The sequence below is a fragment of the Barbatula barbatula genome, assembly GCF_947034865.1.
Source record: "Barbatula barbatula genome assembly, chromosome: 8".
In the NCBI taxonomy this organism is placed as follows: Eukaryota; Metazoa; Chordata; class Actinopteri; order Cypriniformes; family Nemacheilidae; genus Barbatula; species Barbatula barbatula.
The window spans coordinates 2,814,162-2,840,519 of NC_136771.1; the positions used below are offsets into that span (position 1 = coordinate 2,814,162).

The 26,358-nt window shown below is 38.4% G+C and overlaps 4 protein-coding genes across 7 annotated transcripts; 1 reads left to right on the plus strand and 3 right to left on the minus strand.

Moving 5' to 3' along the window:
* Positions 1 to 190: 190 nt before the first annotated feature.
* nlrp3 (NLR family pyrin domain containing 3) lies at positions 191 to 9,312 on the minus strand. Its single transcript, XM_079462384.1, has 11 exons — positions 9,203 to 9,312; positions 7,765 to 8,023; positions 7,562 to 7,681; positions 7,434 to 7,487; positions 5,557 to 7,321; positions 4,583 to 4,756; positions 4,324 to 4,497; positions 3,562 to 3,732; positions 3,307 to 3,477; positions 2,787 to 2,833; positions 191 to 2,710 (listed from the first exon to the last, which is right to left on the minus strand). The coding sequence occupies exons 2-11, from the start codon at positions 8,012 to 8,014 to the stop codon at positions 2,160 to 2,162; spliced, it is 3,477 nt and encodes a 1,158-aa protein (XP_079318510.1). The 5' UTR covers positions 8,015 to 8,023; positions 9,203 to 9,312; the 3' UTR covers positions 191 to 2,159.
* Positions 9,313 to 10,228: 916 nt separating this feature from the next.
* On the minus strand, positions 10,229 to 15,091 carry LOC306897555 (uncharacterized protein). 3 transcript variants are annotated; one of them, XM_079462385.1, is made up of 8 exons: positions 14,869 to 15,091; positions 14,392 to 14,539; positions 12,538 to 12,870; positions 12,086 to 12,409; positions 11,455 to 11,613; positions 11,269 to 11,364; positions 11,058 to 11,128; positions 10,229 to 10,797 (listed from the first exon to the last, which is right to left on the minus strand). In XM_079462385.1, the coding sequence occupies exons 2-8, from the start codon at positions 14,456 to 14,458 to the stop codon at positions 10,579 to 10,581; spliced, it is 1,269 nt and encodes a 422-aa protein (XP_079318511.1). In that variant the 5' UTR covers positions 14,459 to 14,539; positions 14,869 to 15,091; the 3' UTR covers positions 10,229 to 10,578. The 3 variants fall into 3 exon arrangements, with proteins under 3 accessions (XP_079318511.1, XP_079318512.1, XP_079318513.1); XM_079462386.1 differs by lacking the exon at positions 14,869 to 15,091 and having other exon boundaries at positions 14,392 to 14,550; XM_079462387.1 differs by lacking the exons at positions 14,392 to 14,539; positions 14,869 to 15,091 and adding an exon at positions 13,025 to 13,212.
* Positions 15,092 to 16,160: 1,069 nt separating this feature from the next.
* On the plus strand, positions 16,161 to 21,926 carry LOC306897557 (protein NLRC3-like). Of its 2 annotated transcripts, none has more exons than XM_079462390.1 (7): positions 16,161 to 16,245; positions 16,798 to 17,073; positions 17,145 to 18,954; positions 19,046 to 19,219; positions 19,325 to 19,495; positions 19,677 to 19,723; positions 19,804 to 21,926. In XM_079462390.1, the coding sequence occupies exons 2-7, from the start codon at positions 16,815 to 16,817 to the stop codon at positions 20,340 to 20,342; spliced, it is 3,000 nt and encodes a 999-aa protein (XP_079318516.1). In that variant the 5' UTR covers positions 16,161 to 16,245; positions 16,798 to 16,814; the 3' UTR covers positions 20,343 to 21,926. The 2 variants fall into 2 exon arrangements, with proteins under 2 accessions (XP_079318516.1, XP_079318517.1); XM_079462391.1 differs by having other exon boundaries at positions 16,175 to 16,250.
* LOC306897558 (uncharacterized protein) lies at positions 21,530 to 25,715 on the minus strand. Its single transcript, XM_079462392.1, has 6 exons — positions 25,353 to 25,715; positions 24,863 to 25,195; positions 24,359 to 24,523; positions 24,194 to 24,286; positions 23,130 to 23,176; positions 21,530 to 22,573 (listed from the first exon to the last, which is right to left on the minus strand). The coding sequence occupies exons 1-6, from the start codon at positions 25,651 to 25,653 to the stop codon at positions 22,403 to 22,405; spliced, it is 1,110 nt and encodes a 369-aa protein (XP_079318518.1). The 5' UTR covers positions 25,654 to 25,715; the 3' UTR covers positions 21,530 to 22,402.
* Positions 25,716 to 26,358: the final 643 nt, after the last annotated feature.

Genomic DNA, 26,358 nt, shown 5'->3' on the forward strand with positions numbered 1-26,358 from the left:
AATCCAGTAAGATTGGTTTTACACGATGAACCACAACCCAAAATGGCCAAAAACTGTGTGCTTCACCAATACCAACACACCTGTCTCATTATCCACGTTGCCCTGATATACCAAGGCAATTCTGTACCACATTGCCACCCAGGGGACAAATACATAACAGAAGCCAAAAAAGAGTTCTGCAAGTGTTTTTGTCACAATTGTCAGTTTAATTTATTTCATTTATTAACAGACATTTTAAGGCTGCAATCATTTTTAGAACGTCATAAGAAGGGTATGAAGGGGAAATGTAAACACATTTTCGAGTGCAAGACAGAATCTGAAGGGGATTTACACACAACTGTTCATCACAGAGGGAGATATTGAAGACGTCAACTGCGAACACGAGATTCTGAAGACTGATGATGTTCTTTACACTTTTTTATTTGTCGTCTAGTCAGAAACGTCTCAAACGTCTTTTCACTCATACCGAAGACACCACAAACAGCAGCAGACAAACAATACAATGCAATACATTGAGGAATTTGAAGATCACAGTTGAAACTTGTTTTACTGCTTTGGGGAGCTCAAGGATCAGTCATTATTTAAGAAAATCCAAGGATGCCTACATTAAAGTGTTTATTTTGAAGGTGATCTCACATCTTCAATATGCTTGTTGATGATCTGCAGGTACGTGCTGCTCGTGTCAGAGGAGGTGCTGGATGAGTTTAACATGAAGTGGTACGAGACATCACGAGAAAATGACGATTTAATACTTAAACATGGAATATAATTAAGATAAACACTTTTGTTTTGGCAGGAAAGACAGCTTTGTCTCTGAATCCTGTTGTGAAAGTTTGTCTGATGTGATCTTCAGGATTCAGGAGTGAAGCTGATCTCTGATGCTCTCAAGAACACAAACTGTCAACTACAGACACCGAGGTGTGCCACCTTTAGAGATCTTCTAGTCGTAATAACACGAGGACAATATTTCTTGCTTTTGGTTGTTCTTTGAGATATGTTGTGTGTTTTGTCCCTGTTTAGGGTATCAGGTTGTATGGTGACCGATGTTGTATGGTATGTTGTTATTTATTATAACTACACACAAACTCAAGTATGACACAAAACACTGATGCTGACATACTGACCTGTGTGCACGTGTGTTTGCGTGATACATATGAAACATATTACAATGCACCGAATATGTATCAGAGGAGCAGAATGTGACATCATACATCATATATATATTGAGTTGTTTACACGGCCTCTATGGTGTTTAAGATGGTTATTTGGTTGATTCATTTAATATATGCTTACGTTTAACTTATCTTTATAATGCATGTTTATAATATTGCTTGATATCGCTATAAATCAATGTGGAAATGCTCAAGTCATTCTGTGGAGCGCACATTTGTGAATGACGTCATTGACACTGCAGGTGCGAGTTCAAGCTTAAATGCCTTACGACTGCTGAATAATTATGTTTCACTGCCACTGACTTTATTTACAATAAGTTTATTTATATCTTTATTATTGTTATGATTGTGAATTAAAGTACTAATATTTTCTTTACATTGTTTGTAGAAACCACACGCAGACAAACAAAATTGTCTTGACAAGACCCACCACAGTGATTAGAATATTGTGAACCACATTGGTTATTGGTTGGACTTCCTCTTATGGCCTGTTTACAAAATGAAGATTAAAATTGTTAATAGCTAAATTTGTTAATAAAACACTTGACAGTTTATTGCTTTTCTTAGAATAATGAACATAAATCATAACAAAAAGCTAGTCAGGGATCATCAGACTTTTCCTATATATTGTGTACATATAATTATACGTATATATCCTTTAGTATTTCATGCAACTGATATTGAAAATAAAAAAATACTTTCCTGTCGTCTAAAACTGATTTGGGCAGTTCCAGGGAAAACGTATTAATATAATTACTCTGAGAATGTATTTACTACCAATACTTTGACCCATCAACCATCATTGCTGATGTTTGGACTGAGTTAAGTTACAGAGTAAATGAACACTGCTCAGTGACTGTATGGGTGCACACTACAGAGTGTATGAAGTGTTGAAGTGAATGAGATAATGAAGTTATGATTGAGTTTAAAAAATATGAACATAGCAGTAGAAACCTGCTTTTGATGAAGTTTGAAATGACTTTTAGGTTACTCCAGCTGACACAAGGTCAAAGTGCCACTATTCACCTCAAATCCAGCATTGAGAGGTTCCCGAAAAGACGTCAAGAATGTGTACAAATGTGTGAGCGTGTGCGATTCAGAAACGTCGTAGAAGGACAGTCTGCCGGCCACTGTGTCCACAAACACTCCGTTTCTGGAAGAACGAGAGGTTGGGGTCTGTATGTTGATTTCGTTTTGATCGTGACAAGCCCACAGTCTCTCTCCAAAGGTCAAGGCCCACGAAACGCTGTTGCTTCCGAGCATACTGCTCGCTTCCACAACGTGAAGTTCATCTGTTTTTCTGAAAATTAAGTCTTTGCAGGTCACTCCTATCATCCCGTTTGACCCGGTCCATTCAGCCTCCCAGTAACAGCGTCCAGACAGACTCTCTCCACACAGAACCTGACAGAAGGGCTCGAATCTATCGGGGTGATCCGGATACGGCTGTTTCTCCGTGACGTGGGTCACGCTTCTTTGACCGGCAGAGAGAAGCAAATTAACGTGTGCTGTATTTGGATCCAGTGTGAGGTGGAGCGCGTCTGTGAGAGAGAAGGAAGCTTGCATCAGTGAGAGAGAGGGGAAGAGACACAGACGGAAAAACAGAGAGAGACTTACACTTCCTTATCCCTGACTTGATGAAGCGCTCGCCTCCAGGTTCAATTCTGAAGAAGCAAATAGTTAAATATGTTAACATAAAGAGAAGTAGACACAGACACACAAACAGGACCAGTATTGGGGAAAGTTACGTTTAAAAGAAACAATTTTGAGTTACATATTGTGGAAAGTAACTAAAAGTATGTTTGTGTTACTTTTGCGTTACTTTTTCTCATCGTGATTGATGCTCATGCTTTTCCAGACCTTGCTGTTTTTTGTATTTAACACTGTAATGCATTTAACAATATGTATCCAATATAGAGGGTTTCTGCGTACACTTTTAATTCAGAATTTCAATTCACAAGTTCAAAATATGTTAATACAAATGATTATACTGAAAGTAAAAAAAAAGTAGCCAAAGTGTTGATATGAACATTTATAAAGTAACCGTGTTTCATTACTTAAAAAAGTACTACTTGTAACGTGTTACTCCAACACTGCACAGGACAGTATGTGTCAGTATTCGTGTTGCGTGTCATACGTGAGTTTCTTGAGGGTGTAGTCTGGATCATTTTGATAAGCGAGCAGCTGAAGTGCTGAGTGTTGTGGGTGATTGTAGCTCAGGTCCAGTTCTCTCAGGTGTGACGGGTTAGAACTCAGAGCTGAAGCCAGATAACAACATCCTTCATCTGTCACCATACAGCCTGATAACCTACAAACACACAACAACATGTTTTCATACTCTTCATTTTGCATGAATGCTATTAGGATGGAAACTGTATATAAAGACACACACCTCAGTATTTCTAGCTGACAGTTCGTGTTCTGGAGAGCATCAGAGATCAGCTTCACTCCTGAATCCTGAAGATCATTGTTGCTCACGTCAAGCTCTCTCAGAGGAGAATTTGAGCAGAGAATCGAGGCGAGTGTCTCACAACTCTTCTCTGTGAGATTACACCAGCTCAGTCTGCATTAAAACAATCGTTCGTCAATCATCTGCTGTAAAGTTAAAAATTAACACAAACAATGAATTGTGTTTCAAAGGTCTGACAGCACTGGTGACAATTGTGTTGTAATTTAAAGTAACAGTTCACTCCGAAACAAAAAGTCTGTCTTATTCCTCCTCGTGTGGTTGTAAATCTGTTCTTCGGTGAAACACAAAAGAAGATATTTTGAGAAATGTCTCAGTGGTTTGTCAATGAAGTTCATATCATTATTCTTTTGTGTTTCACTAAAGAAAGACTCACATACATATATACACCCAGAGGAGGAGGCTTAAATGATGAGAGAATTTTCATTTTTGGATGCACTGTCACTTTAAGACTATGGAGGTGTAGAATGAACGTACATTGTAGAGGTAAAATAAATCGTTTCAGTGCATAATATATATTACCAGCATAACAATTTCTTGAGAACGTTCTAAAAAGCAACTTGGATTTCCATTAATACTAAAGTTTCAAAATGTGTTCAGTTTACGGTATACCCTGTTACACTAAATGTCTTATAAATACTTTCTTCTGAATTCATTGTTATGTCTAGAACCGATAAAAAAACTTTCCTCAGAATCTCAAGCTTTCTCTCTGTGTTTTCCATTCCAAGTAAGAGATGTTGGAGTCCAGAGTTGTTGAGGTCATTGCCGCTCAGGTCGAGCTCTCTCGGACAACACAAGACATTACTGAGAGCAGAGACCAGCGACTCACAGCTCTCCTGACCAATGTGACACTGGGCCAGTCTGAAAAACAAAATTAAGCTTTGCATTATAGAGTTGGTTCGGTTAAACTAACATTTTATAACGTATTCCTAGCAACATATCTGACCTTAATATCTCAAGTTTACATTTTGAACTCTTCAGTCCAGCACAGAGTGTCTTCACTCCGGCCTCCAGGTTGAAATTATCACTGAGGTCGAGCTCTATGAGAGGACAGTTCTCTATCTGGAGAGCGGAGGCCAGCGTTTCACAGCAAGTTTCTGTTAATCCGCAGTCTGAAAACCTGCAATGAGGCGAGATGTTCACTCTTCATCAATCGATGTAAAGACTTGAAGGGTTTGACAAATATTATGCTGTACGTACGGATCTTGATAATGTTTCGCCGAAAATTGCTAAGGGGATATGAAAAAGGTGTTTTGACTTTCTTTCTTCAGTGGAACACAACAGAAAATATTTGGAAAAATGTCTCAGTAGTTTTGGTCTATGAAAAAAAACGTTTAAAATGACATGAGGATAAATTAATGGGTGATAAAAAAATTTTTGGGTGCACGGTCACTTTAAAGTCTGTGAACACAGATGTTGCATTTTGAAATAGAACTGGGAGCGGACTGACAGTTAACAAATTTACGCAATTTAAGGCGGAAGTGCATTTTCAGACTTTAACTGACGATGATGAGCGCACATGAATATTAAAGAAAGAAGAACCCACATTGGTTAGCTCTTTACAATAAACACTGCAATATTTCAAGAAAAAATAGGAAACATATTTTTTTTATTTCAGTGGGACTTTAAGAGTACATAAAATGAATTTGGGTAAATTTGATGAGAAATGTCCGAGATCTGCAATAATATTGACTTTTGATTGCTGACATGACAAATCTGAGCTTAGTCTGACACATTGTTGGCATCTCTTCTGAAACTCATCTGAGAAGCAGATGAGATTTAAGCAAAAGTTTCTTATTGCTCTCCATTTAATCTTCTTAGGTCCAGAAATAATTGAGATAATACCATATATATATTAATTGAGATAATAATGTCAAAATGATAAGCGTATTGGTGTAATCTGCTAACAAATGAACTCACAGAGCTCTTCTGCAGCATCTCACTACAGGTACCAGCCTTCTGCGTCCTTCAGACGTCGCGCTGAACGTCTTCGCGTCAAAGTCATCCAGCACTTCCTCTGACATCATAAGCACGTAGACCAGCGCTGAGCAGTTTGAGGAGGAAATCTCCCTCTTTTGATCCGACCCTGGTTTCAGATAATTCTTGATTTGTTGGTACAGAGATCTGTCCTGGAGTTCAAGGATGCAGAAGAAGTGATTGATGGATTTATCCTTGCACGTATCGTTGTTTTGCAATTGCTTGATGTACTGGATGGTCTTTGAGATGCACTTTTTATTGTTCTCCTTGCGCGTCAACAAGCCTGTGAGAAGTTGTTGGTTGGAGTCGAGAGAAATGCCCAGCAAAAAGCGGATGAAGAGATCGTAATGTCCCCTCTCGTTTTTCCACGCGAAATCGATCGCTTTCTTCAGCAAAACGTACAGCAGGTCTTTCTTGGGACGCGAATTCTCGAGGAACAAACTGAGGTCGTCCATATCATTGTTCTGGTAGCAGATGAACGAGTGCAGCGCGGCGAGAAACTCCTGGATGCTCAGGTGTACGAAGTAATAAACCTTCACATCGTGAAGCCCTGAGTCTTTCTTAAAGATCTCTGCGATCATACCAGAGTCTTCGCTCGCATCGATACCGCATTCTTGCAGATCTTCTTCATAGAACATGATGTTTTCTTTCTTCAGCTGTTCGAACGCCACTTTGGCCAGCTTGAAAATCATCTCCTTGTTGGAGCCAAGCAGCTTTTTACGTTCTCTCACGTGTTCCTCGTCGTACTTTTCATTCTTCATGTTCATCTGAATCAGCAGAAAGTGGATGTACATTTCCGTGAGCGTTGTGGGAATGTCCTCCCCGTTGTTCCTGACGAGAATATCGTGTAGCACGGTGGCGGCGATCCAGCAGAACACGGGGATGTGACACATGATGTAGAGACTACGAGACGTCTTAATGTATTTTATGATTTCAGAAGCGTGAGCCTCATTTTCGATTCTCTTTCTGAAGTATTCCTCCTTCTGCGGGTCGTTGAATCCTCGCACCTCGGTGAACAAACCTACAAACTTAGGAGGAATCTGATTTGCCGCCGCTGGCCTTGAGGTGATCCAGATGAGAGATGATGGAAGCAAGCGTCCCTTCACCAAACTTGTAAATATAGCATCGACAGACACTTGCGTATTGACGCAGGTTAGTGGTGCGCTGTTGAAACAAAACGGAAGGCGACTCTCGTCAAGTCCGTCAAAGATGAAAGCAAGTGAACAACTGTCATACATTGTCAAATCCTTCAAATCTTTAAATTCAGGATAAAATTCGACCAGGAACTCATGGAAACTGTAGTGTTTGTCTTTTATTAAGTTCATCTCTCTGAAGGGAAACAGGAACATGGCGTCTACGTCCTGATTGGCCGTTCCTTCAGCCCAATCCAGAATGAACTTCTGCACCGAGAAGGTTTTTCCAATGCCAGCGATGCCTTTGGTGAGCACAATGTTTTCATTTCCCTTATGCTTTAGTAAGCGGAATATGTCATTGCAGTCGATCGGTGTGTCTTTAAATTTGGGGCATTTGAAAGCTTGGTCAACCTTCATAATCTCATGCTCATTGTTGACATCTGTAATATCTCCTTCCGCTATAAACAGCTCTGTGTAAACTTTTTTAAGTTGTGTTTTATTTTCTGTTTTGCCTTCGAAAATCTGCTCTGTTTTCTCCCTCATGTCGGCTTTGTGCTGTTTCAGGACATCTTCCTCTGTTCAAAACAAGAACACAACATGTGGTTTATAGAAAAACAGTGACATTATGTGAAAATGTAAATATACCTTTATGACACTACTATAAAGAAGAGACTTTGGATTGTGTACTTTGTTTTCCTGCATGACTCCCAGATATCTCGCCTAATGAGGGTTTTTGTGGCCCTGTGAGAGAGATAACAAATCATGATATATGAAGTGTGATATATGTTCATGTTAAGGTAGTGTTGTGATCATACCGGTGGTTGTGTTGAAGTTGAGGTTTACTGGCCCTGAGAAGATGTTATTGGCGAGTACAGGATTGTTGACAGCAGCACCCGTTTTACCACTGACATTAACACAAACCGCAGCATTATGAACTATAATACAGGAACGAAAAGAGAGCGATTACAACCCATACATTTCCTCGGCTTAAACATTAGCAAAACGCTTTGAATACTACCATTATCCATCTCTAACTGTTCAACCAGCGGCACGTGTTTCATTTTCTTCAAGATGCTACATGTGATCTTCACAGCTCCGTCTTCTCCTAAACACTCCACCATCTGATCCACGGTGTCTGTGACGTCTGCATTCTCCAGTTTATCAGCCAAATCCGATTTACGTTGTTTTAAATGCCACTTGAACCTTTTCAGTTTATCTGGCTCCAGCTTATCCAATGTTTCCACAAGCTGGTCTGAAACAGACTCCATTTTGTCTACCTGGAGTTATAATTGAGAGACGTTATTTGTGACCCTGTCTGTGAAATCCAGGATATAGCGTAAAAATCGTATTATGAGATTAGGAGTCAGTGTTTGAACTAACTCAGTCAAGTGAATGTTTTTTACATTCTGTAGTATGGTTTTATGTATGTAGTTAATCTAAAATAAAAATAACTTTGCTGGGTTTTCATAGGAAGGGTCTAATTTGACCAGAGACTTTTTTGAGATTTGCAATGAGTTTAGACCACAGCAAAGAGTGAAACATGCAATGAGAAATGCAAATAATGTTGTTTGCATACTTCATATTACCTGTTATTTACAAATGCCTTAAATATGTTTAAGCCTATTTAATACACAAAATAGGCTCATATTCAGATAAGTTATTAAATGTTTATTCTTAAGTCGTGTAATATTATTTTAAAAACACTTGTGCGCTGAGAAACTTTCAGCTTTTACAAAAGTTGGTGTTATTCTCATGGAAATTGTCAGCTGTAATAAAATGTAGTAGTTTTAAACATTATTGATCGATTGATGAAGGTCTGAGTGCTCTGGCTTGTCAATGCACAAGCATTGAGAGAAAATAAACTAACATATTTCCCTGACATACACTGAAAAATAATTCAAATAAACAGATCAACTGCAATGCATGCTGGGAGTCATGAATGAGATTTGTACTATGTTGATACCCAGCATGCAGCATGAAGCTTTCTTTTGTTGATCGTCATTGTTGAGTTTCATATGCAGATTCTTGGTGTCTTTGTGTTTTAAAGGGGTTTAGCAGATTGTGAATATAATTCCTAAAACAGATTCACAGAGCTCACACATTAATAAAACACGATTATTAACACTGATGTAATAATGTATACATTACAATTCAGAAACCATCAACTCTTTGCCACAACTAATGTATTTTAACACACAGGCCTCATTTAATATTAAAATAGAAGAGCCAAGAGCACAACTAAAGCTAAAAAAGATCACAATAAAGGTGATTCCTGCAGGTACAAGTGATACTGATGTTTTTTGCAGATACGAAAGTGATAATGATTTAATGCAATGAACAAATCATCCATGTTTAACCTTGATCAAGACCAAGACCAATAAAATAGCAGAATAACACTTTAGACGGAAGTTTTTAGCTCTTAAGCAACAGTTTTTAGTTTCTTGAATGGTACTCACCGTATAATATCGTATTAGTGCCACAGGATGGAAAAAAGTTTGTGAAACACAAGTGTGACCCGCGCTGAAATGCGCTTACTTTCACTTTTAAACAATTACGTCATCACTCTGTCCCGTCAACAACGGGACAAAATACCTCACGTGCCGCGACTACATTTGACCTGAAGGGGGCGCTAACACGGAAACGTCAACACAAATTTTTGGACAAACCATAGTGCAGTGGTTCACAAACTTAACCAAACTTAATATAAGTAGTTGTTCCAAGTACCACCTAATGACCGCCATAGAAAATCACATAAATAAACACTTCAATTATGCTTATTTGAAGCTACACTTCAAATAGCTGTTTATATTTCCTCCTCCAATTATGAATAATAAAAACACTTTTCAGCGGTTTTCAAACTAAGGAGCATGTGTTTTCATGTTAGTCAGCAGTAATAGTGAACACAAAATACTTTTCTGTAGTGCCGAACTTTTTGGGGGGACTTGCAAAAACCCTACAAACTTATATGAAAGAAAAACAATATGGAAAGAGTATTTAACACAGATGATAAATAAATACATGTCAACTTTAACATCAAGAGAACAGCTGTATATGACAAACAAACACTGCAGAGGCTCTGGTCAAAGTGGCGTATCAGAAAACAATACATACATTTAACCTTGAGATGCAGATGCGTGTTGAATTAATAACAACAGCTTTAAACGGTGATTAAAGTACAGAAATACATAAGAAACTTAATTTGCATGCAGCTTGTCTGAAGAGAGAGACGTACAAACACCTGTTGCCAATCGACCAATGATAAATATACAGCAATAATTCATACAGCTGTTTTAAAATTGCACATAGGTTGAGATTATTATATAATATGAGATTCATAGTATTATACATTTGAAAGTATTTAAAACACAAAATGTAAATTAATATAGAGTTATGTCGTGTCACCTCGCGTACCACCGGGGTCTCTTCAAGTATCTACCAGTACCACAGTTTGAGAGCAACTGCCCTAATAATGCTTCCAGAAGTTTTGAATGACGTTTTTTTATTTAAAAAAAAAACTTGACATACGTTCTTTATTTCGTTATTTAACAAACAGAGCAGGAGTGTGGAGGAAAGTTGTAAAGGTTAATTGCGGCAGGGGAAGAAATGGCTTTAAAACGTCACTCTGGAATTAATTGGACCTACGGCTTGACATGGCGTGAGATGTTTTGAGGAATAATTTGAAGCATCTGTGAGAAACAACATCTTCTTGTGATTTCTGAGTAAACTCAATTCTTTCTCATTTCCCATACATTCAGTTTTACACGTGACATTGGACGATGCTAAAAAAGACTTGATGTTTGCTCTGTAGATGTTGACCGTTAATCTGCTTCCTTCACAGAACAGCAGTTGCATAATCACACAATGTGTGTCCATCCGAATTTCTGTCTGAATGGTCTGTATGTTCGATGGTGGAATAATGGATATTATCACAGGAGACGTTCTGTGCTAAAGCATTAACAGAAGCATCATGTTCATCGGATACAGGAAGAACCAGTCCGTAGTCAGGATGAACATTTGTGAGATGAATCTCTTCATAACCACAGACGGAGACCTGAAGTGAAAAAACCAGATGAAACAATCAAAACCAGGAGAGCAAACAGGTCTTAAAACACTTATTATATGCTCTTTTATTCCATTCATTTATTCAAAATACTATTTTTAGCATGTAAAATTACTGAATTCACATCTGGGTATTTTGGTTTAAAAACGGACAGACTGGTATAATGTGATATAACTATTACAGTATATTTGTTATCAGTCAAATATATCACAAATGCACAAGTAATCCGACATTTGTTCAGTAAAACGCACCCTTGTCTGTCTTATTTCTCCATTATTCTGATTCCCATCTGAGCCATGAGCGACACCACTGAGCTGCAGTTCTGTTTTTTTACATCAGAGGGCGAGAGAGAAAATCACGTGAAGGTTTATTGAAGAACAAATTTGAATAGGAAGACAAAGTTCTCATATGTTGACAAAAGAGAAGTGATACAATTTAAAAGTAGAAATAATGTGTGCTTACGTTCATTCTGTTTCCTCCGTCTGAAGTAAATAAACAACACCAATCCAAACAAGATCAGCATCGCCACAACCGACAGCGTGATGAACCCAAATAAACCTTGAAAACGCACATCAGAACTTAATTTCATTGCTGTCAACTAAAAACTGGATATTTCATATTTTATTATCGTGTGTCAGAAGTCGATACTTGTCTCTATGTTTGGTGACAATGAACGAGCAGATGGTGAGGACAGTAAAGATGAAGGTAATGATGATGTGGCAGGTCTGGATGAATAATAAGTTGATGCTGGTGGGGTCATGTGAAATGAAGCGGTGGTTGGTTTACGTGACGTGCTCTCTGATGTGTCTGAAACAGAAATGATCATTGAATTTAATGCAATAGATCACAACTGCAGAAGTGCTATCGACACTTAATCTCTATGTCATCAGAGTAAAGATGCACAAGCTGTACTTATTTTGGTTGTGATCTATTTAAGGTTGACCGCAAGCAACTTGTTTTCTTCTGTGTTCTGTATGTATTGAAATATATACCACTCAACTGGTTTTCTCATTGTGCAGTTCAGGTCATGTGTATGATTATTTTAACCATGCACTGTTTAAGAAGAGCTTCTCTTTTCAGGAAGATAAAAAGTCTGTTTTTGTACTTCCTCCGACACAGCTGTAAGTAACACTTCACTTGTTTGATGGGTGGGGCGGAAATACAGCGGCACCAGTCAATCGTTATTCACTTCCATTGCATTTTTTTTCTCATACGATGCAACACGAATACAAAATGTTTCTTTGGGTGTGCGGTTTTTCAAACATTGCTCATGTCTTACCTTCAGAAATATTGAGGATGACTGCCGAAATCCACTTGTCTTGTGCTTGTTGAGATCCTTCCAGTGCTACGTTTCCACACCAGTATATCCCAGAATCCTTTTCTGTGAGATCAGTGATGTTCACAGTAAAAACTCTTGCAGATGTATCGTCGATCAGAGAGTATCTGCCATTTGTGGTTTTCACGTTTGATACTTTGACACCAGACGTCTCACACAACGACAAATCATCTCCTTTGCAGAAGAATTTATAATTATTGATGACATCATTATCGTAATGGCATTGGACGGACAGCTCATCTCGTTTTACGCCAAACATCTGGGACACTAAATCAGAGGAAAAGTAATAGATTTAAGGTGAAGCAAAACCCTATTATACATTTGATAACAGTGGAATCATGTCCACGCTTGTGTGATCATCTGAAATGAAAATAAGGATGTTTACAATCACTTGCCCTTTTTGACAGACAACAAGACCTCACTGTAGACATCTGAAGGCAAAAGTCTCCTCACTGCACACCAGTATTGTCCTCCATCTTCTCCTCTCAGATCCGTTATAGTAAACGTTGTAGCTGTTTTGTCCTCATTTAAAGAGAATCTCGTGTCTTCAGGAGTTTTTCCAGTCTGAATGGGTATATCTTTTGCAAGCACTTGTAATATTGAACATTTTCCTCTGCAGAGGTATTTTGTGTTGTTTATTAATTGAGCATCATACGGGCATCTGATGTTCACACTCCCTCCCTCGTATGATGTGTAGGTCATGATCCCTCCATCTACACCGATCACAACTGCATGTACGGAATATGAAATAATAACAAACTCACTGAACCACCAATAAACACAGTCAGAAAAAGAACCGCGCTTAAAAGAGATACAAAACATGCAAAACGTGTCATATTTAGGACACGAGGAGAGCAAATGATGTTTTGAAGAAACACTTACGTGAGATGTAGATGCATAAATAGAAAATGTGGAAAGGAAATATTCTACACATTCTATTTTCTTACTCTGGCTCTTTCTCAACCTCTCTGACTGACAGACAAAGCCGCACTGTGCTCGCTTCCCTCTCACCAGTGACTTTACGTGATGCGCGTTCATCAAGCGTGACAAAAAATATGACATGTCAGTGAATGTGTGCTTAATTCAAGATCATTTAACTCACCCCATTGGCCTGATTTTTTGGCTTGTTTTAAGCACAAATTCACTGAAATGTCATATTTTTTAAAAACAAGACAGGTAATTTTTCTCATCAAGAAAATGCATCTTGATTCACGAATTTCTTGACATTTGTACTGGACACCCAGAGAAAAATGCTAAGTAAGAAAGTCATGTTTTGCAGTGTAACATCAAAACCCTGTATTAGAGCAAGATACCGAATGCTAAGCGAAATTGACACTGACACTGGTGTAAAACACCTATCCTGAATTACAAAGGCACAGGATGATCGGACACCGAAGAGACAAACAGTAAATGAAAAGATACGTTTTTTACAAAAGGGCTTGGCAGGGCTATATGTTTTTTTTACATATACATGGCTAAAATATGCCTTAAAATTTTTAAAATTCATCAGGCTATTTTTGGTGCCCCCTCGGCACTTGGTGCCCTACGCAGCAGTGCGTGATGCGCGTGGTGGGAGCGGCGGCGCTGGGGCTTGGTCATTTTGCATGAGCACCTCCGTTGTTCCTAGTTCACAAAAAACATTTTGTTTAACCTAAAGCGGCAGATTATAACATTTTATACCACGGGTCTGTAAAATGCTTGATTCTATAGAATGGATGGACATTCGCAAAGCAAAACGTACCTGGGCGCCTTCCCAGCGCTCTCGAATCGAAAGCGAGAAGATGAAGACGAGGCGCACCGTTTGAAACTGTCAAAATAATGTAGAAATGAAAAATGCTAAAGTGGCATGTTAATGGTGCGTGTACCTTCGGATACTTAGTTGATTCGTTTCGTTTTCAAAACGGAAAAACGAATAAACCGATCGTTTTTTACATATTCCGTATTCGTGAGCATAAAAAAACTAACCCAAAATCAAATTTTTGGTTTGTTGTCCTCAATATTTGATTACATGCCGAAAATAAACACACAATAAAACCAAAACAAAAAATAAGTATTTTTTATGAACAAGCGCGTTTTAGTCCACCGGAAGTTTAGCTGCGCTGCCTCTGGTGATCAGTGGTGGTATAGCACAAAAGGGGCATGTTTAGCGCAAGACCGGCATCTTTAATAACATATCAGTTGTAGTGGCATACGCCAACCATATGTAAATATGTAGATTATTTCTGTGCTATGCAGCAGTGTGCACTTACCGAAAAAAGGGACCAGACGCACGTACGCTTCTGTAGAGCGATGCATCTGACAGCGGGGAGGTTCCATAGCCCCCGTTTAAATTCATCCTGAGAGTTCGTTTAGCATTATATAGCCTACAACTCTACATAGTGCGTTTGTAAGAATAAGCTGTAAAAAAGAATAGTTGATTAAAAACCTGTAGGTACTTTCATTGTATATTACATTCTATATGCTCAAACAACTCCATTGAAACAAAACCCTATTGAAACATTATAATTTCCATTTAAATACATTGTTTTCTATTGTGTTTTGGTCCGTGTTCTATAGTTTTTTATTTTTAATAAATTGTAGTTGTGAGTTGTCTTTCATATAGTAATATAAGATATCACATCTTGCAGACTATCTATAATAAAAACTTTTTCTTCACTACTTCTTTTATCATAGGACACGACATAGATAGCCTACCTGAATATGAATTAATGAATAGCCAGGCCTACCTTTTATTGTCAAAGCAGGCAAAGCAAACAACACAATCTTAAATCACCAATACAAAACACAAGACATTTGCTAAGCCAAATTTCGATTCGAATCCATAGTAGAGCGCTGGGAAGGCGCCGGTACGTTTTGCTTTGCGAACGTCCATCGTGTGTTGGTAAACGTCGAGTGCAACAGTCTGCTTTGCCGATTGCGAAACGTGATCTTGAAACAGTTTGCCAGAATATACCCTGAGCCGGTCATCCAAGGCATGTATCCATACTATGGCAAGCCATTTTGTCATTTAATCCTTTATAATTTAATAGCTGTAACGTGAAATGTAAAAAAAGATTTTTAAATGTTTTAAAGTAAAATCCACAAGAAAACGACTGTGCATGTCAAATAAATAAATAATAAAGAAATTACACTGCCGTAGGCTACATACCTGAGCGAAATCGAGGGACAGTGTAAGCTTCTTCCCTCACCTCCTACACAGACTGTCTAATAACAGCTCTGAGATCTGTCAGACTACTTAAAAGATTGTCCATTGTTTCACCGGAAAGTGTGCCATCGATTCTTCTTAAATTCACTAAACACGAATGAATGGCGCTAAGCTGTGGGCTGCTGAAGTGACCATGTTGAAAAGTTCTTTCAATAAAGCTGCATTTTCTCTGTATTTGCTCGAGAACCTCCATTTTTCACCTTCTTCAATACTCACCTGCCCGATCTCCCTTATATATTACATAGTCTTATTAATATTCAACATGTTATTTGCATACTGATCATAAATGTAAACTAGTATCTATTATGTTAAGGATATCTTTGGTCCACAAACCCACTAGTAACTGAAAGAATAAGTACTAGTATCTAATGAGTAAGTACTAGTATCTATTGAATAAGTACTAGTATCTAATAAATAAGCACTGGTATCTACATTTAGGTACTAGTATCTAATGAATAAGTACTAGTATCTACTGAATAAGTACTGGTAACAAATGAATAAGTACTAGTATCTAATAAATAAGCACTAGTATCTACATTTAGGTACTAGTATCTAATGAATAAGTACTAGTATCTACTGAATAAGTACTAGTATCTAATGAATAAGTACTAGTATCTAATAAATAAGCACTAGTATCTAATAAATAAGCACTAGTATCTAATATTTAGGTACTAGTATCTAATGAATAGTACTAGTATCTAACGGAATAGTTACTAGTAACTAAACAATAAGTATTAGTAGCCTATAAATACTAGTAAACTTCAAGGATTAAAGGACAAAATGGCATGCCATACACTTACACAATCTTTCAAAGAAGACGGAAGTTTGAGTCTTTCTATCTGAGGTGTTGATGTCAGCATGTAGTAAGGACAAGAGACGAACATCACCATCGTTCACGGTAAGGTAATAAACGTTACATGGAATGATACTTTTTATGTAGCCTATAAATTGTTACAATCGATAAATTAATTTGTTACTTTTCAAACAAATTGTCACACATCAAGTATCAAGTTCACATTGATTATATAGAATGAGATGTATCACAATTGATGTGTTCTGAACCTACAGCATACCATAAAGACTCACCTGACAATTTTCATTGGATATATATGAATCTTCATGTTTGATTGTCTTAGTTGTAACGATTAACAATGTCCACAGAAATCGTTTTTTGTCAAGGACTTGTCCAAGAAAAATCTTTTGCAATTTCCTGTTTTTGAGTGTTTGACTTCGAGAGACTTGTTTGATGAGATTCTTCATTTGAAACACCCGATTCGGCTGATAAGCTTATTAGTGCACATGCACTGCGAGTCCTAAAATGGTTGTGTTTGATAAGGGGGGCTTAACTATGGGTCCTTCAGGACAAGTTTGAGAACTTGACTGACTGTCTCAGCGTCCTTTCACAATACGAACATCATCAGGACATCATGTTTTTCTTCTCGTCCTGCAGAATTGAATCAGTGCTAAATGATGGCGTCTGTTTCAGAACTCCTCGCAAACTCACTGAATGAACTCAAAAAAGATCAACTCAAAGAGTTTCAGTGGCATCTTAAGAAACTTGATGGTATTTTAGCTTCTAAACTGGAGAATGCAGATGTCTTAGATACAGTCGATAAGATGGTGGAGCGTTTTAAACCAAACAGAGCTGTGACGATCACGCTCAATATCCTGAGGAAGATGAACCAGAATCAGCTTGCTGAAGAGTTAGAGAACAAACACAGAGAAGGTAACGCTCTCAGCTCAAATGGAGGCAAATTCAAGTGTTGTAAAATAAAACAACGTTTTTTTTTATCTTAGGTGCAGCCGCAGTTGACAGTAAAGCTGTTGATCTTGGTCACAGTGAGTTCAGCATCAGACTGAAGAACTTCTTGAAACAGGAGTATGAGCGGATATTAGATGGTAATTCAGACACTGGTCACCGGAAATACTTGAAAGATATTTACACTGATCTCTACATAGTGAAGAATGAGACGGGTGGAGCAGTGAGTGAGCACGAAGTGAGACAAATTGAATTAAATCTTAACAAATCTGCTGCCACGGACCCGTCAATCAAGTGTAATGACATATTTAAAGTCCAGCGTGAGACGGGTCGACGAAACAGAAAAGTGCTGACCATGGGTATTGCAGGTGTGGGCAAAACCGTCTCCGTCAATAAATTCATTCTTGACTGGGCTGAAGGAAAAGAAAATCAGGAAATCATGTTTATCTTTCCTCTGCCCTTCCGTCAACTGAACTGCTTTCGAGACGACTGCAGTTTAATGGAACTGATTCACAAAAACTTCTTTAGTTCTGACGAGAAACTTCCATCACTGCCTAAAGAAGAAGGTCAAGTCATGTTTATCTTTGATGGTCTGGACGAGTGTCGCTTCCCTTTGAAATTTAAGAAGAGCCAGACATTCACAGATGTTCATGAAAAAACAAATGCGGGCGTGATAGTTACAAACATGATCAAGAGAAATCTGCTTCCCTCTGCTCTCATCTGGATCACGTCCAGACCGGCAGCAGCCCATCTTATCCCCAGAGATCACATTGACCAGGTGTCAGAGGTCCGAGGGTTCAATGATGAACAGAAGGAAAAATACTTCATCAAAAACAGCGGTCCTGATTTGTCCGAGAAAATCGTCTCTCACATCAAGACATCCAGAAGTCTCTACGTCATGTGTCACATTCCCGTCTTCTGCTGGATCGCTCTCAGTGTTCTCAAACCTCTTTTGACTCAAAAAAAGCCTGACAAAATTCCCACGACTCTCACAGGGATGTACATTTATTTCTTACTCTCTCAGATGGAACAGATGACAAAAAGATACAACCAGTGTGGTGCTTCTTTTGAATATGTTGTCGTGAAGCTCGGGGAACTGGCCTTCAAACAGCTTCAGAAAGGAAATCTGATTTTCTACAAAGAAGATCTTGAGGAATGTGGTCTGGGAGTCAGTGAAGGTTTGGTTTTCTCTGGGTTATGCACTCAGATATTTCAGACAGGAAAGCCAATTTGTGGGAGAAAGGTCTACAGTTTTGTACATCTCAGCGTCCAGGAATTCCTCGCTGCCGTCTATGTGCTTTTTATTTACAAAGACAAAAAAAGAAACCCATTCTCACAAACTCTGGGGGAAAAACTTAAATGGAGATTAAAAAATTCACCGTTTGATCATCATAAGACTGCAATTAAAAATGCTCTTCGCAGCAAGAACGGACATCTGGATGTGCTCCTGCGGTTCCTCATGGGTCTCTCACTTCAGTCCAATCAGAATGACCTGAAGGAATTTCTGCCCACACTGAAGATCTCAGATGAAGATGATAAAAGCTTGAGACGCACAGCTGATTATATCAGAAAGAAAATCGAGAATGAAGAATCTTCAGAGAAGAGCATCAATCTCTTCCACTGTCTGAATGAACTGAAAGATGTTTCGCTGATAACCGAAATCCAGAAGTATTTGATTTCAGGAGATCTTTCAGCACCAGATCTCTCTTCTGTTCAGTGGTCTGCTCTGGTGTTTGTGCTGCTGATGTCTGAAGAGACTCAAGAGATGTTTGAGCTGCAGAAATACAGAGGATCTGATGAAGCTCTGATTGGACTTCTGCCGGTGATCAGAAACACCAGAAGAGCTCTGTAAGATCCATCTTCACATTCATGCATATGCACTCACATAAAATAATTATTTTGATTTCAGAGCCATGAACGTATTTTACCATGCACACAGATTACAGAACTGCAATCTCACGGATGAGTGCTGTAAAAGTTTGTCTAAATGTCTGCAATCATCCAAGTGTCTCCTGAGAGAGCTGGACCTGAGTAACAATGATCTTCAAGATTCAGGAGTGAAGCTGATCTCTGATGCTCTCCAGAACACAAACTGTCAGCTAGAAATACTGAGGTGTGTGTCTGTATATACAGATTTCTATCCTAGTATTTCAGCATTAATGTAAGAACTGAAAAGGCAAAATGAAGAGTATGAAAACATGTTGTTGTGTGTTTGTAGGTTATCAGGCTGTATGGTGACAGATGAAGGATGTCGTTATCTGGCTTCAGCTCTGAGTTCTAACCCGTCACACCTGAGAGAACTGGACCTGAGCTACAATCACCCACAACACTCAGCACTTCAGCTGCTCGCTTATCAAAATGATCCAGACTACACCCTCAAGAAACTCACGTATGACACGTAACACGAATACTGACACATACTGTCCTGTGTGTTTAATGTTGCCACATTTATTTAAAGAGATGCTAATCCACAGCAATGATTCGATCACTGATTCACACAATATATGCTAATTATAATTATAATTAGTCAGGGAAACAAGACGTGACATCATATTTGTGTGTGTGTATAGTGTGGATCATGGAGGGGAGTTCAGAATTACACCAGGACTACACAAGTGTAAGACGCACGCATGCGCAGACACACCCATTTAGTGATTGTTGTTTTGTCGTGTTATAATTGTCACTTCTTGTGTTCAGATGCCTGTGATCTCACACTGGATCCAAACACAGCATGCGATTACCTTGTGCTGTCTGATGGGAACAAGGAGGTGAGGCATGATGAAAATTTACAGGGGTATCCTGATCATCCAGACAGATTTGGCAATTATCAGGTTATGTGTCAAGAGAGCCTGACCGGACGCTGTTACTGGGAGGCTGCAACAAGCGGATATTGTATTATATCATTGGCATATAAAAGCATAGACAGGAAGGGAAGTGACTGTGAGTTTGGATCCACCGCAAAATCATGGGGTCTGGAGTGCTCCAGTGAAAGATTCACTGCCTGTCACAATAATAAGAAAACAGTCATTTCAGTACCTTCATCCTTCTCCAATAGAGTAGGAGTGTATCTGGATTGGCCGGCCGGCACTCTGTCGTTTTACTTAGTCTCTGAAACACACACACTCACACACTTACACACATTCAACACAACATTCACTGAACCGCTCTATGCTGGATTTAATGTGTGTTATATCACTTCAGTGTCTCTGTCAAAAAAATACAGACAAAGTGAGTGAAAGTAGAAAAGAAATACATTCACCCAAGCTCTCTGTCTATCTGTTTATTAGCCTTATCACTGACATATTTGTGATTAGAGAATGATTATATGGAAGGATTAAATAAACATAAAAGATTATGGGTTTGAAGCAAAACGATATTATACATTTGATAACAGTGGAATCGTGTCCACGCTTGTGTGATCATCTGAATTGAAAATAAGGATGTTTACAATCACTTGCCCTTTTTGACAGACAACAAGACCTCACTGTAGACATCTGAAGGCAAAAGTTTCCTCACTGCACACCAGTATTGTCCTCCATCTTCTCCTCTCAGATCCGTTATAATGAACGTTGGAGCTGTTTTGTCCTCATTTAAAGAGAATCTCGTGTCTTCAGGAGTTTTTCCAGTCTGAATGGGTATATCTTTTTCTCCTGCAAGCACTTGTTATATTGAACGTTTTTTGTGTTTTTTATGAATTGAGCATCATACGGGCATCTGATGTTCACACTCCCTCCCTCGTATGATGTGTAGGTCATGATCCCTCCATCTACACAGATCACAACTGCATGTACGGAATATGAAATAATAACAAACTCACTGAACCACCAATAAACACAGTCAGAAAAAGAACCGCGCTTAAAAGAGATACAAAACATGCAAAACGTGTCATATTTAGGACACGGGGAGAGCAAAGGTCAGAAGTAAACACAGCTGATGTTTTGAAGAAACACTTACTTGAGATGTGGATGCATAAATGGAAAAGATGGAAATAAAATCTACACATTCTCTTTTTAACTCTGGCTCTTTCTCAACCTCTCTGACTGACACACAAAGAAGCACTGTGCGCGCTTCCCTCTCTCTCTTCACTCTGATGCGCGTTCACGAGGAGCGTGCGCCCTCTGCTTGTGCAGTGACATCAAAACAAGTAGGATGGTCAAATGACGTTGGCCATTTTACATGTGTATTTCGATTGTTGCCTTACGGCCCCCTACTGGACAAATCTCAACATCCACAAACAACAGTTGATGGAAAAATATAAATCTAACACCTCCCCAAACCTTTAACCTAACTCACGTGAAAGGGCAGCACAATCTGATGGCATAACAGCAGTGAATGACCATTTTAGTTTAGTATACAAAAAAGAAACTGCAGTGCTTGCACTGGTTTTGAGAAATTGTGTTTTCTGAAATAAAAAGACAAGAATGGGCAATATTATTATTTTAATATCATTGTAAAGACATTTGCGCTGCTGAATCTTTATGTTGAAACTTTTATTATGCCATGCTGGTCGCAACTTCACATTGCTTTGAACAGACAAGCTCAGTCAGGATTATGATGAAATCACACATCAGAGATTCTGCATTTATTTCACATCACAATAACTATATACGTGTTAGCAGTCTGTTTTTCTTTGTTTCATGGAAGCGAACTAAGCGGATGCTTATGGCCCCTGACGCAACTAATAATTGTGTGCATATCGCAATTAATTTAATGAATATTAAGAAAAATACACTAAATAGAAAAATAGATGAAATCATCCTAAGGGGCTGTGTGGCTTTGAAAAGGTGTTTATATGTTGTGGTTTGAATAAAATCAAAAACTTTTTGAAAACAAAATCTTTGCAAATACTTTAATGCATTGAAAAATGTATTCCACAACCTTACGGTCCCTGCTCAAAATTTAAAGGGACAGTAAATGTTATGAAATTATCAAATGTTTTGACAATAACATTACTCTTGTAATGCACGGTTTATGTGTTTTTGTCAAACACAGCTACAACTAAAATATTTGGGTGTGTTAGGTTTAAAGTGTGCATGCAAATAATTAATCATTGACAATTGCTCAAGTCCCCGTAAAGGCTTGGGTGGCCCTGTTGAGGAAATGTGTGAATGTTTATGTGTTAGATTATATACAACATTACAACATTTGATCATGTGATGTGCCCAGTACGATATTACATACTATAGTGTGCACGTCACCTGTTTAATTGAGGGTTTTCTATTTCTGTAGCTCTGAGGTCAGATTCTCATTATGGGGAATAGACAGAGAGCGTAATATTTGAGAAATTAGGCCAAAGTCAAGCCAAGGGGTTTGTGGGAAACTGAACCAGAGCATAAACGGTCCTGTCAGTCTCAGAGGAGTTTATCGGTCCATGACTGTTGACATGAACACAGGATGAATAGGTACAGGTGTCTTGATGGTTTATCACACCATGAAGTCCCTCATTGCCAGTAATAACATACATATTCTAAAAAGGTTAAAGGAGAAAATGAACAAGTTAAAAATAACATTGATCCCCCTAAGAATTTTTTTTTTCGGAGAGCGTTCTCAGAACGTTCTCAGAACGTCGCTGCTGGTATCCAATACATTCACAGAATTTCATCTTTCAATGCGTGCTATGTGTTTCTGTAAGAACACTTATAAAATCACATGCCTGGGACATGACAGTTTCATTTCCAGATGGTAAGTCATACAATTAATAAAATAATAAATTAATAACATAACTGGTTGTCATTTGTTGGCAGGCAACATTGCCGTTTGGTGCCCTGAAGGTCCTGCAAATATTTTGAGGATGTCCTATAATAAAAGTCCCCTATACATTCAGCGAACGTCCTGAATGTTCTGTGAAGGTCCACCAAATAACGTCCCCACACCCTTTAAAAAAACATTTATGAACATTCTGGAAATGTGTTTGACACCAGCAGGGACGAGAACGTTCTCAGAGCAAAACATTTCTTAGGGGATCACATATAGAAAGACAATAAACCATATGACAATTCAAACAGACACAGAGATAAACATACGTGTTCAGCATGTTCTTGGAGTATGTCGTTGTCAATCAGTGAAGAATCTGTAGAAGAATCAAGATCTGAGAACACAGAAAAGTACCGAAAGATCTCAATACTGCATGTCAGAGGTGGGACTAAGTCATTTTTTTCAAGTCGCAAGTCTCGAGTCTTTGCATTCAAGTCTCGTCATCTCAAGTCGAGAGAGGCCAGGTCTGTCAAGTCATGGTTGTAAACTCAATCACTATAACTTTAATACCTAAAATGACCATTATTTTTATCAGCGTTTGCATTGGTTGGGCTCCTGATCCTTGGCTTCTGTCAGCTTATTCTCTTAAACGGATATGCACAAAACAAGATAGTTGTGTTTATGATTGTTATCATAAATTGTGGGGATGATATTGAGAGAAATTTATGACTGGTGTGAATTCTATGACTTGTAAATTCTCAGTAACTTACTTTACTTTAAAAAACAAAGACTTCAACACTCATCATATAAACCTCAACAATGGTGACAATCATCGAACTACTTCAGATAAACAGACCAACTGCAATGCATGCTGGGAGTCATGAATGAGCTTTGTACTATGATGTTACCCAGCATGCATTGCAGCATGAAGCTTTCTTTTCTTGATGTCACCGTTGTTGACATTCATACACTTATTCGTCTTGCATTTGAATGTCTGAGTGGTTTAACAGTTTTCATGTAAATTAATTCATGAATATCCCTAGTAAGCAGTCTTATAGAATCATATAAGTAACAGAGCACTGACATTAACAGAACAAACAAATTTCACACTGTATATATCCTGAATCAGACGAGAATCACTACCTTGGTGTCCTTCTGTCCAAATATTAAAATGCATGATATTTATAACATTCATAAATCTCTAAACTTAGCATTATTGAAAAGATTCAAGAGCCCAACAAACGCAAACACTGGTCACAATAATGGTGATTTTTGACGGAACAAAACTGATATTGATTCAGTTCCATGAACATTCAACAACTTGACTTGGACATTTGAAGACAATGACTTGGTCCCACCTCTGCTGCATGTGTGTAAATAACAACAGTTTTACCTTTTGTCTTGTTTCTCTTTGTGCAGTACATGAAAAGTGAAAGCCCAAACAAAAGAGTCAGCATGACTGACAGTGAGATTATCACGGTCATACCTACAAACACAAACATTCAGTAAACTTGAGCTTACACTGTTTTAAATCTGAGCAGCACTTTCAGAGCTTTACCTGATTTGAGATTTTTTGGTACTGGATGGAAACGTGATGATGACGATGGTGATGATGAAGCCATAGTGTCAGTGTCGACTGTATAATGGGGAGATGCTTGTGGAGTTGAGCTGGTTGATGTTGTGTTTGTTGTCATTGTTATCGTGCTTAATGAACTTCTATTATCTACAACAAAATCACAACCCACATATAGATTTACACAAAGAACATGCATGAAATGCGGCGTCTTGACATTTTATCATGTGTTTAACTGTTGTAACAGGAAGTGACATCAGAGGTTTGTCGTCTCCTCTAAGCGTATGATTGCTCAGCGGTTCTTCAGCGGATGTTGTGGTTTTCAGATGGAGGGTCTTTCTCGCTCGTGATTGCTGCACTTCTACGCTTTTCATGTACCACATCTGCACATTCACATGCGTACACAAAACCTCTATTTCCACTTCATTTGACCTATTTGAACACATCTTCTGTGTGCTGGATAGTTCTTATGGTTTACTTTTGACCTACCTTGTGTCATTTTCAGATGAACCTCTGTATATTTATCAATGCGTCCAAAGCCTGTCTTTATTCCACACCAGTACGTGCCTTCATCAGATGATCTCAGATCAGTGATGGTGACGGTGAAGGTTTGAGCTGTTGAGTTATCAGTTAGTCTGAATCGCTCATCGTCGGGTTTGGATTCAGATTTAACAGGTATATCTTTAGAAAGTAATGGACATTTCCCTCTGCACAGATATTTCTCGCGATCTCCATATCCAGACTCATATGGACAGTGTATCTCAACCTTTCCTCCTTCATGTGCAGTGAATGTCAGGATCTCATTTGTCTCACATTTCACCACTTTTATGCAGAAGAGAGAGAAAGAGAGAGAACTTTGTCTTGACACTGTTCAGAGCAGTTGCAGTTTTGGATGAAAGTATTTTGAATAACACAAAACTTGCATGAATCTACTCACATGAAACTAATAAGGTAACATATATTGATAGTAAATGCTTACCTGACATGGTGATCAATATGTTCAAAACAAGAACTTTATCAGCACAAAACTGAATCATGCTGCTCTGTCTGTGTGGCAATCTCTCTCTCGCTCTCTCTATCGCTTGCTTTCTCTCTCTTTCGCCCGCCCCTACTTTCTGATGGAGGTGTCTGGTGTTTGCAGTCATACATACATACGTTGTTATGTATTTGTAATACTTAAAAAGTAATTCAATATAATAAAAAATAGCCAAAGATACTATTTTAGAAATGTTTGCCCTGTTTTTCGAAGATTCAGCCTTCAGATTTGCAGAAAATGTCATAACAGCTTAAAGTTCAGATATGTTGTGTGTTTAGTCGTGACACTTTAGACCCAAAAGTCACTTTTCACCTCATTTAACATGCACCAAATTGAATTTACACCTTACGTTTATGCATGTTGCAGATGTTTTTTGTATATTTCATTGGTGTAAAGATTCTTCCTTTATCTTCTTTAACAGTTCTGTAACTTGTGCTTGATTTATTTGATATTTTTTATTAAAACTCTGATTTCCAGCCTTGAATTTACTCAATTACAACAATTAAGCAATTATGTCACCGGGTGAACAAACCAGGAACCAGAATTACTATATTATTTTACAACGTACGAGGAGTAATATACATTTTTACTACGGTTATTTAAACAAGACAGAAATATGGCTCATAAATGCGACCTCTGGAGGACGCAAGTCCTGAAACGAGCTGGTACATTTGCAAACAACCACTGCAATCGTATAAATGATCAGATACACTTAGTGTAAGAGTTTATGCTTCCATTACACTCCTGTAGGTGTCTGGCAACTCCTGCGAGTGTCAAGTCTGAGGAGGGGTGGGGAAAAACCCATGCCAATATTTTGACTGCTATGCCAAGCTCAACCGCTAGGTTACATACTGCTCCTTTAAATTGTTTCAAACCTGTATACATTGTTTTGTTGAACACAAAGAAAGATTATTTGGAAGAATGTTAGCAATTACAAGGTCTGGGGCAC

Bases quoted from the DNA above. Each gene is read 5' to 3' on its own strand.
- nlrp3 (XM_079462384.1), bottom strand. From the start codon at position 8,014: ATGGAGTCTGTTTCAGACCAGCTTGTGGAAACATTGGATAAGCTGGAG. The intron at 3,478-3,561 runs GTGTGTGTCTTT...GTGTGTTTGTAG, and splicing joins TGTCAGCTAGAAATACTGAG to GTTATCAGGCTGTATGGTGA. The intron at 2,834-3,306 runs GTATGACACGCA...TTGCTTCTTCAG, and splicing joins TACACCCTCAAGAAACTCAC to AATTGAACCTGGAGGCGAGC.
- LOC306897555 (XM_079462385.1), bottom strand. From the start codon at position 14,458: ATGGAACCTCCCCGCTGTCAGATGCATCGCTCTACAGAAGCGTACGTG. The intron at 12,871-14,391 runs GTAAGTGCACAC...CCGTACATGCAG, and splicing joins GCGTCTGGTCCCTTTTTTCG to TTGTGATCGGTGTAGATGGA. The intron at 11,365-11,454 runs GTATCGACTTCT...TGCGTTTTCAAG, and splicing joins GTCACCAAACATAGAGACAA to GTTTATTTGGGTTCATCACG.
- LOC306897557 (XM_079462390.1), top strand. From the start codon at position 16,815: ATGATGGCGTCTGTTTCAGAACTCCTCGCAAACTCACTGAATGAACTC. The intron at 17,074-17,144 runs GTAACGCTCTCA...TTTTTATCTTAG, and splicing joins AGAGAACAAACACAGAGAAG to GTGCAGCCGCAGTTGACAGT. The intron at 19,220-19,324 runs GTGTGTGTCTGT...GTGTGTTTGTAG, and splicing joins TGTCAGCTAGAAATACTGAG to GTTATCAGGCTGTATGGTGA.
- LOC306897558 (XM_079462392.1), bottom strand. From the start codon at position 25,653: ATGACATTTTCTGCAAATCTGAAGGCTGAATCTTCGAAAAACAGGGCA. The intron at 24,287-24,358 runs GTAAAGCTCTGA...TTGTGTTTGTAG, and splicing joins ACCAAAAAATCTCAAATCAG to GTATGACCGTGATAATCTCA. The intron at 23,177-24,193 runs GTAAAACTGTTG...ATTCTTCTACAG, and splicing joins AAAGAGAAACAAGACAAAAG to ATTCTTCACTGATTGACAAC.